The sequence below is a fragment of the Borostomias antarcticus genome (genome assembly GCF_949987555.1).
Source record: "Borostomias antarcticus genome assembly, chromosome: 10".
In the NCBI taxonomy this organism is placed as follows: Eukaryota; Metazoa; Chordata; class Actinopteri; order Stomiiformes; family Stomiidae; genus Borostomias; species Borostomias antarcticus.
In genome coordinates this window covers 6,081,923-6,091,922 of record NC_140243.1, presented here as the reverse complement: position 1 = coordinate 6,091,922, position 10,000 = coordinate 6,081,923, and the positions used below count along the sequence as shown (strand labels likewise).

The window sequence follows — 10,000 nt, the reverse complement described above, 5'->3', positions numbered from 1 at the left end:
GAGAGAGAGAAAATGTATTTCCTAAAATCCACCATTGGTGGTACTTCACTGGTTCCGTTGATGCCGAGGCAAGGCTTACCTTCGGGTGTGGTTGCGCTACCATTTGACTCTGTTCTAAGTCAGTACTGTGATTGTGTATTGACTTTGTAGTCTTTAGTTGACTCTGTGTTTTGACTCTGTAGTCTGTATTGACTCTGTGTATTGACACTGTAGTCTGTATTGACTCTGTAGTCTGTGTTGACTCTGTGTATTGACACTGTAGTCTGTATTGACTCTGTAGTCTGTGTTGACTCTGTGTATTGACTCCTCAGGCGGGGACGGAGATGGAGCTGCAGGGCCTGCTGTCAGGCTCTGCCTATCTGCTCCAGGTGCAGGCGGTGTCCTACTGGAGCCAGAAACGCCTGAAGAGCAGCCGGGCCCAGCTTACCTTCACCACGGCAACCAACACAGGTAAATACAGTATGCCGTCGACCTGCCATTACCACAGAAACAACTAAATGGGTCCTCCGAGAGCACAGGGCTCCGCCCATTAATGCATTTTGTTGGTGTAATCGAGTTGAAATGGTTAAACTCACTTCTCGGTATAAATATAGCACACTTGCATCATTAAAGAGTAAGCTTTTTGGTGGTGTACAGTAACTGATAGTGGTTTTTATTAGAGGTGGTCATGTATGAACACAATTGAACATACTTGTGTAATTTTTTCAATCAGCCATTACAGACAATAACAGAAGACATAAGTTACAAACCTATACAGAAATTAAGTCCAGTGTTCATTCCGCTGGGGGGTACATGACTGAAAATATACCCTCTGCCAGCGGTCGCTCGGCGGAGCCAAAAATATTAAACACTCAGGGTTCATCAGCACTGAACCCCATCAACCCAACCTCCCCCACCTCCCCCAACCTCCCCAACCTCCTCAACCTCCTCAACCTCCCCCACCTCCTCAACCTCCCCAACCTCCCCAACCTCCTCAACCTCCTCAACCTCCCCAACCTCCTCAACCTCCCCCAACCTCCCACAACCTCCCCCAACCTCCCACAACCTCCCCCACCTCCCCCAACCTCCTTAACCTCCTCAACCTCCCCAACCTCCTCAACCTCCCCAACCTCCTCAACCTCCCCCAACCTCCCCAACCTACCCCACCTCCCCCAACCTCCCCAACCTCCTCAACCTCCCCAACCTCCTCAACCTCCCCCAACCTCCCCAACCTCCTCAACCTCCTCAACCTCTCCCAACCTCCTCAACCTCCCCCAACCTCCCCAACCTCCTCAACCTCCTCAACCTCCTCAACCTCCCCCAACCTCCCCAACCTCCCCAACCTCCTCAACCTCCTCAACCTCCCCCAACCTCCTCAACCTCCCCCAACCTCCCCAACCTCCTCAACCTCCCCCAACCTCCCCAACCTCCTCAACCTCCTCAACCTCCCCCACCTCCTCAACCTCCTCAACCTCCCCCAACCTCCCCCACCTCCTCAACCTCCCCAACCTCCTCAACCTCCCCCAACCTCCCGCACCTCCTCAACCTCCCCAACCTCCTCAACCTCCCCCAACCTCCCCAACCTCCTCAACCTCCCCCAACCTCCCCCAACCTTCCCCACCTCCTCAACCTCTCCCAACCTCCCCCGCCGCCCACAACCTCCCCGCCTCCCCCCGCCTCCCCCCACCTCCCCCACTGGCAGAACTTCACGTTCCAGATGATCCCCCCCCACCCACCCCCCCAACATCATTCGGCTCTCTGCTCCTGGTCTTGATTACTATATCTAGGTTGCATAAATCCCCCCCTCCACACACACACATGCATGCACGCATGCACACACACACACGCACACACACATGCACACATGTGCCCACCATATTCAGTGAGGGGAGCCCTCTGGCTGCAGTCAGGTCCGTCATGGTGGACGACGGAGTGCCTCCCCTCGGGTCTCTGCTCTGTCCTTATCAAGCACAGAAAAGGTAACACACTAACACTTCTCTACAGGCCCAATTATCATGGATTTTTCTGCTTGTCAGCTTCTTTGCTTAATACCTCTTTTAGTCTTTTTTTTTACATTTTTTTTTACCAGCAACATGGTCTCCTGAGGCCTTTAAAAACCCAACAGAGACAGTAAAGCGGTCCTTTTATAGAAATGCTGGAAAAACAGGCTGGAAAAACCTGACTTTCTCAATGGTGGTTCAGGCAGAGCAAATATTTATAGAGAAATAGTTGACCTTGCTCTCAGTAAAATGAAAAAAGAAAAAAAAAAGATAGCTGGCTCATTTCAACAATGTTGGGGGGGGGGGGGCATGAGGAAAATGAATTAGGTGCCAAGTCCTCAAGGCTGTTGTGTTTTTCTAGAACAGTCTCTTTGGACGGCGGAGGGTTTGTGTGTGTGTGTGTGTGTGTGTGTGTGTGTGTGTGTGTGTGTGTGTGTGTGTGTGTGTGTGTGTGTGTGTGTGTTGGGGGGTACCAATAAGACCCGTGTGTACAACAGATGCTGCCGTAGAGCATTATTGTGCATTTGTTCAATTACACAAACATAGTTGGGCCCTCTGTGTTTCCATTGTGGGGTCCAGGGTAGCTGGTTCCTTGGTGTTGTGGTGCTGCTGGCTGTAACTGCACTGCTTCTCTTTTTGGCGACATGGTGGCAGAGTAGCACTGTCACCTCACAGTAAGAAGGTCCTGAGTTTGATTCCCATTTGGGACAATGTCGGCACTGGGGATGTTCTCCCCAGGGTTGTACTGTAACTGTTATACTGTATCTCCCGGGCCTTTCTGTTTAGAGTTTTCATCTTCTCCCCATGTTCACAAGGGAACAGGGTTTCCCCCATAAAGAACCCAATACATAAAACATGCAGAAGAACGGATGCTCTTCAGTCTGGTCCCTGACCAGGACCTGGACTGAGCACTTGAACGATGGCTGCCCACTGCTACTGGCTGTCCCTGGAGGAGGACTGCCTGGATGTTAGAAATTCAGGGACTTATTTCCACCAGCGACCCCTGGTTGCATGTGTGTGTTGTGTCGCCACTCACATGTATAAGGTCCTACATTATCATTATATTATGAGTCAAATTTACTAGAATTTGTCTCCCCCAGCATCCTCCCTCCCACTCAGCCCGCCAGCCCCCGAGACGACCCAAGGAGAGTTCTCCAACGAGCTGCCCTCCTCCTCCCACCCTGATCCCTCCTCCTCCCATCCTGCGCCCCACCCTGATCCCCAGCCAGCCCTCGCCAGCCTGCGCCTCGAGGCTGCCGCGCCCCATTACCATGACAACCAGCTGCAGGTCAAGGTTTTCTGGAAGAGGCGTCACCACCAAGGCAAGTTCTCCTCTCCTCTTCTCTTCTCTCCTCTCTTCTTCTCTCCTCTCCTCTTCCCTCTTCTTCTTTCGTCTCCTCTCCTCTTCTGTCCTCTCCTCTTATCTCCTCTTCCCTTCTCTTCTCTCTTTCCTCTTCTCCCCTTTCCTCTCTTCTTCTCTTCTCTCTTTCCTCTTCTCCCCTCTCCTCTCTTCTTCTCTTCTCTCTTTCCTCTTCTCCCCTTTCCTCTCTTCTTCTCTCCTCTCTTCTTCTCTTCTCTCTTTCCTCTTCTCCCCTCTCCTCTCTTCTTCTCTTCTCTCTTTCCTCTTCTCCCCTTTCCTCTCTTCTTCTCTCCTCTCTTTTGCATTTATCTTAGCAAGAATTATTATTGGATAAGTCAGCGTCCTTACCGTAGCCATTGATACTTGATATACTAGAAAATTCAGTCTCCCAAGATGAGCGTATAGCATGGAGGTAGCTATGGTAACAAACAACAATGTATGGAAAGCGAGGGCATGGTCTGTCAATCATAATTGACAGTTGTAATTACCACACCCAGACAGTTTGGGTGAACTTTCATGGTAAATTTTGGCTTAGAAAAATAACGCACGTGTCACATTCAACCACTATGTCAATCCTTTAATATACACTTTTTTCCTAACCCCCAAGAACAAAAATTCTGTTTCAGCATATTCTGTAAATAGTAAGTTTGGCATGAAGAGCGTGTGTCATTTGAAGCAGGCGCTATGCTGTCACTGGCCAGCATCGTAAATAAGAGGTGGTGATTGGCCGTTATCTGCTTGAGAGAGGATCGAGGACAGATTTAATAACATCAGTATGGAAACCTAAATGGGAGCAGATGTGTGTGTGTGTGTGTGTGTGTGTGTGTGTGTGTGTGTGGTGTGTGTGTGTGTGTGTGTGTTTGTGTGTGTGCGTGTGTGTGTGTGTGTGTGTGTGTGTGTGTGTGTGTGTGTGCGCGTGTGTGTGTGTGTGTGAGTGAACGAGTGAGCAGAAAGAAAGGGCTCAACCAGGGTTCACAAAACCTTGAGCTGGGAGATGAACGTGATGAAAGATGTTCAGCTAGGGAGATAGAAAAGAAGAGAGAGAAAGAGAGAGAGTGTCCTTCAGCGTGTGTTCCGAGGTGAGGACATTCTCATGACGTGTGTGTGAGGAGCCTCTCGTGTTACTCACGCTAGGATTCCTATCTGGGAGCCAGCGAGCGACACCAACACTCACACCGGGCCTAACGAGAGAAACCTAACACTAGACTTTAGTGTTACGCAAGGGGCACTGACACTGTACCCACTGTCTGAGTCATCTCACTCTGCTCTGGAAACTATACCTCAAAAGCGTTCCACCCCCACACACAGACACACACACACACACACACAAGCGTAAGAACCTGTCATTGTTCTCTTCCAGAAACCCCGAAAGAAACATACGTGCTGAAGTGGTACCCACACGCATGTTCCGGCAATGTCACCAGGACAGAGAGGAAGACCTCCCTGCAGGTACATGACCGAGCATGCCAGAACACGCCAGAACATGCCAGAGCACGCCAGAGCACGGCAGAACACGCCAGAGCACGCCAGAACATGCCAGAACACGCCAGAACACGCCAGAGCACGCCAGAGCACGCCAGAACACATCAGAGCACGCCAAAGCACGCCAGAACACGCCAGAGCACGGCAGAACACGCCAGAACACGCCAGAACACGCCAGAGCACGCCAGAACACGCCAGAACACGCCACTGCAATGCCGCCACACCGCATCATACCCACAGCTGGGCGGGTGGGGTACCAGACGCTCCTATCATTGACCTTTACACACACACACACACACTTAACTTGATTTAACATGACACAGAGTCATGAGTTAGAGCATGTCTATGACCACACCACACCACCACAGAGTGTGCAGCCGGGGGAGCCGGCAGCCGGGGAGGGGGGAAGGCAGGTAGCCCAGCGTTCCCCCTGCGACCACATCTGTCATCGGCTGGCAGAGGCTTCTGCGGATCGGTGTGAGAGTTACGAGCGGTCAGTTTACCGGTTTACGGAGGCGGCGTATCCGATGGTCCCTCTAGCAAGGGGGGAGGCGATGGGGGGGATCGTCTTACGGCGTCATAACTCCCTCTTCTTTTATCCTTTTATCATCCCCCTCTTCCCTGCTACCCGTCAGTCAGTCAGTCCTCACTGGTATAGAGTTGTTGCTCTCTCTCTCTCTCTCTCTCTTTCCTTTCATGCTGTGTTGACTGATGCTGTCTCTCCATTCCACTACTCCGCTCAGATATCTCCTTTCATATTCTCTCTGTCTTTTCTCCCAGGGAACCCATTACATCATCACAGGGTTGTTGTTTGCCTGTAAATACCGTGTTACCGTGGCGCCCGTGGCGGCCGAGGAGGACCAGAGTTCAGAGGCCATCGCCTGGGTGACGACCCCTCCGTGTTCAGCGCTGAAGGGCAGAGGGGGCAAGGCCGTGCCCTGTGCCAGGGGGGGTAAGAGATGCCCCCCTCCAAGACCCTAACACACACACACACACATTCATGAATTAATTTAATCAGTCATTCACATACAGTACATTCACCAGGCCTATATAGAAGAGCAGTGAACAAACAGCAAAGGTCATGAAACAAACTTTGATCCATGGGTTTCTCTTGTGTCCCCTGTGTTAGAGCGCCCCCCGGTGTCAAGGAAGGTGGTACTGCGGCCTGAGAAGCTCACAGCCGAATTCCGCACTGTTAACGGTTCCCTGCATAGCCTGTTCCGCTGGCAGTTGTCCCAGAGTGCACCGGGGCAGACGCCCATCGCGGGCTTCCAGTTCACCTGGGTACAGGTGTCTGCCAGCCCTGGGGTAGCCATGGCAGCCGAGGGCCAGGACACCCTCATCTCTCAGACACAGATCGTGGCCCCGGTAAGGTGGTGGTGTGTGTGTATGTGTGTGTTTGGGTGTGTGTGTGTCTGTGTGTGTGTGGGTGTGTGTGTGTGTGTGAGTGTGCGCCAACATGTATGTTTGTGATTGAAGTCACACTCACTTACTTATATATTTATGTGTGTGTGTGTGTGTCTCCATGTGTGTGTGTGTGTGTGTGTGTGTGTGTGTGTGTGTGTGTCTCAGGACCAGCGGTCTCTAACGGTGGAGGGGCTCCAGCCTGAGAGCGTGTACCAGCTGCAGGTCCAGGTGCTGTCAGAGGGTGGCAGCGGTGCCTCAGTGTCCCGTACTCTTCACACCCCACCCCTCAACACCACCCTGCTATGAGCCTGAGGTAGCTAACTTTACTACGCTAACATACATTACATTACATTACAATTTTTAGCAGACGCTTTTATCCAAAGCGACTTAAACAATTGCATTTAACACCACTTGCCCCAAGGTAGCAGTGCACAGTGGTCGCTTAATTACTACAGTAACTTACCACCCTGCACAGGGTTCTGCGTCACAACGTCCTCTTCATTCCACCAACCACCTCTCTCTCTCTCCTCCAGGCTCTTCTTCTATGCTCCACCTTCTGCTGCTCCCTGGTCAGCGTGCTGAAAACACAGACACCACTCACTCACCAATCAGAAGCCGAACAGAAACACCTAACGAGAGATAAAAAGTTGACTCCCCCCAAAAAACTACTCCAATCATTACAGTGGTGGCCCATGTATGTTCAATGTTTATAGACTCCTGTTTTGTTTTGTGTAATCAAACTGTTCTATCGTACTTGTGAAGAAAATATAGCACTGATATGTAGTGGTACAAAATGCCTTTCCCACAGTTTTCTCCACTGTGATTAATTGAATTGTTTCATATAAATATTTCAAACTGTGTCCAATCCCAGCGAAACGATAGAAAGGTTAAACCTGTTGTATTTTTTTTCCTGTGTGTGTGCCATAAGTTATTTCAAGTATGATAATCCCATTGCATTTTATGCTACTCTCTATGTCCCATTTCTCCATTTTTATTTATTGTTTAGTGTAATTAAAGTGTATTATGGCATGTTTCAAACATATTTGCCCACAGAGAGGGAAAGGTTTGCCAAAGAGAGAGAGGTAGAGTGTCTCAGTTAGGAGAGAGGCACAGGATACAAGCTGATCCACTTGATTCCATAACATTCGGGACAAAGACATTGTAGTAGCTAGCATTAACAGGAATACAGTTTAGTAAATTCAGCTGCCCGCTACCAACAGCCCAGTGACATGCCAGTGTTGTGGTTGTTGTGCAATTGTTTTGTTTACCTTGTACCATAGCTTTGATCCTTTTTGTAAATATAGTAGGATATTTGGTGTTATGTAAACTAGTGTACATCATTATTGCCATACAGTGGAATTTAAAAAAAATCAAAACAATTTCTTTTTTGGGGACTCTTTTTTTTTGCTGTCAAAATAAAATTGGGAAATGATACATGATACTAATAGATGTTATGTTACCACAATTAATGTCTTATCTAAATTTCAGTCATTCATTAATTCGATTAGCCTAATCAGTCATTCACCCAGTCATATACACCCCCAGTAAACAGTTACCACAGCGTCCCACACAAGCAAGGGAATCAGCCAATCAGTGAAGTAGGGAGGGCTGTTGTCACTTTTGTTTGTTTGTCACTTTCACTGCCGGACGCCCACTACTAGGAACCGGAAGGATAACACCATCGTTCCCTTTAAACTTGTTGCAGCGTTAGCACAAGGATGCCTTTGTCATATAACAGTTAGACATAATTCTATCACTAGGAAGAATGAGTAGAAAAAGGACTGAGAGCCGAAGTGGGAGTTGGCTAATTCGCTAGCCTAGCTGCATGTTCAGCTCAGCTGAATCCTGCCTGGTCATCACAAGACCACGGGGCATGTGATATCGATCAGAGAAGCACTAACGTTAGACAGCCTAGCCTCGGTAGAACAAGACCTCCAACGCAGAGATGTAGAGTGGTCGCTAACTTGCTTGGTATACCCGCTAAACATCAATTTCCCTCGGTGAACAAGCGAAGCAGCAGAGATGGTTCAAGTGTACAACTGCCACCCGTTCGCCTCCCAGCAGATCGTGCCCACGGAGCAGGAGCCGGGGCTGGTGTGCTGCGGCGGCGGCGCCCTGTTCGTGGTGTCCGCGGGAGGATGCAAGATCGAGGCTTACGCGATGGGCGTGGAGGGCTGCCCGCTGATCTGCCGCTTCGCCACTATGGGCACCGTGCTGAGCGTCCTGCACAGCGAAATAGGTCTATCTCAACTTTGTACATTGTTATTCCAGCTAGCTACAGAATCAGATTTATTTAGCTCGGTAGGGTTTTCACACATGCTAGGAATTTGTTTTGGATTGTTGGCGCATGACACGAAATAGCCAACAATAGACAAGGTGCGAGGACAAGACAGGGCAAAATATAATAACGCAAGAAGCAATGGGGCAGGTACAATAATATGATCCTATATCCCCAAATAATCCTACGTTGCCCCCCCCCCACCACCCTTTAAGTCTCTCTCCTCATCCCTCTCTCTCTCTCCCCTCCTCTCTTCTCTCATCTTCCCATCCCCAGGGGACTACCTGGTGACCATCGAGGAGAAGAACAACGCTGTATACCTCCGTGCCTACACCAACTGGCGCTGCCAGGTACGATTGATCATAATCTATCCTAATCTATCAAATGTAATCTTAGTCTTGTGTCAGGGGTCTTTCTCTGTTACCCGGACAGATCGTGGATCTACAAACTGTCTACTCTTGACCTGTGAACCCTCTCAAAGTTAGAGGTCTGCAGATCTGACGTACTGAGCTGTTAGTTCTGCCTGGCAGCTAATGCGCTTGTTTCTTCATACTGTACATCCATGAATCAATCCATCCATCTATCTATCCCTCCATCCATCCATCCACTCACCCAGTCATTCATCTACTCCCTACCCCCCCCCACTCCCACCCCCCCAGGCGGCCGAGAAGACGCGCGTCGGCGTGCGCTTGCTAGGTCACTTCCTGCGCGGCTCCTCCCTACGCGGGACGCCCAAGGAGCAGATGGAGATCATCGAGATCCCGCTGTTCGACCGTCCGCAGTGCGTGGCGTGCTGCCGGCTGACGGGGGACCTGCTGGTGGGCTGCTCCAAGACCCTGGTCATGTTCTCCCTGCGTCGGCAGGCCCTCAACGCCAGGCTGGCCATCCTGGACTTCGAACGCTGCCTCATCCTGCACCTCCCCGGACTCTCCCCCCTGCAGGTAGAGGAGCACGGTTGGTGGAGGGGTGGGGGTCTAGATGGAGGGGGTGGTCGGGGAGCCTTGTGAGACCGTCCTGATCAAGCACATTTTGTTTCTCTCCAGGTCAGTCTGGACCAGGCAAATCCAGTTGGAAGAACGGCAAAAGTGTCTTTCCACTAGTGCATACTCTTGTTCTTGTTTAATTGTTGTTATTGAGTTTCTGCAATAACGTCACTTAAGGGCTGTGTTTTACTCTGCTAACGTTAACGTTACCGCTTGTTGCTTCAGGGGAGACTGTTTTACCAGCGGCATGTATTTCATTTTCACACATCAACTACAGGAACCAATAAGGGGTTGCGTTCCACTGGGGGGCAGAACAGCGGTTAGAACGCAGTCCCTGATTGGCCCGGTCACAATGTGATTTGTCAATAATCGTTCGGGATAGGGGGAAGGCCAGACTGATCTGTGGAGAGAAACAGAATGTGGTCTCGCGAGATCAGGATGATCTCAGAAGGCCTATACTGGTCGGGTAGGTGAGGTGGTCAGTCTGAACCAGTCTGAACTGGTCTGAACC

General features: G+C 50.4%; 2 protein-coding genes across 2 annotated transcripts in view; both read left to right on the top strand.

Annotated features, from left to right (window-relative positions):
• anos1b (anosmin 1b) overlaps positions 1 to 6,534 on the top strand; it is a gene marked incomplete at both ends in the record, with an annotated part of 40,083 nt that extends 33,549 nt beyond the window's left edge. The window contains 6 exons of the mRNA XM_084443914.1: positions 312 to 450; positions 3,080 to 3,301; positions 4,700 to 4,788; positions 5,602 to 5,773; positions 5,951 to 6,189; positions 6,394 to 6,534. Coding sequence (XP_084300040.1) covers positions 312 to 450; positions 3,080 to 3,301; positions 4,700 to 4,788; positions 5,602 to 5,773; positions 5,951 to 6,189; positions 6,394 to 6,534 — 1,002 coding nt within the window. The remainder of the gene's footprint in view (positions 1 to 311; positions 451 to 3,079; positions 3,302 to 4,699; positions 4,789 to 5,601; positions 5,774 to 5,950; positions 6,190 to 6,393) is intronic.
• Positions 6,535 to 8,003: 1,469 nt separating this feature from the next.
• Positions 8,004 to 10,000, top strand: part of hps3 (HPS3 biogenesis of lysosomal organelles complex 2 subunit 1) — a 16,321-nt gene continuing 14,324 nt past the window's right edge. The window contains exons 1-3 of the mRNA XM_084443913.1: positions 8,004 to 8,467; positions 8,783 to 8,856; positions 9,166 to 9,447. Coding sequence (XP_084300039.1) covers positions 8,251 to 8,467; positions 8,783 to 8,856; positions 9,166 to 9,447 — 573 coding nt within the window. The 5' untranslated portion in view covers positions 8,004 to 8,250. The remainder of the gene's footprint in view (positions 8,468 to 8,782; positions 8,857 to 9,165; positions 9,448 to 10,000) is intronic.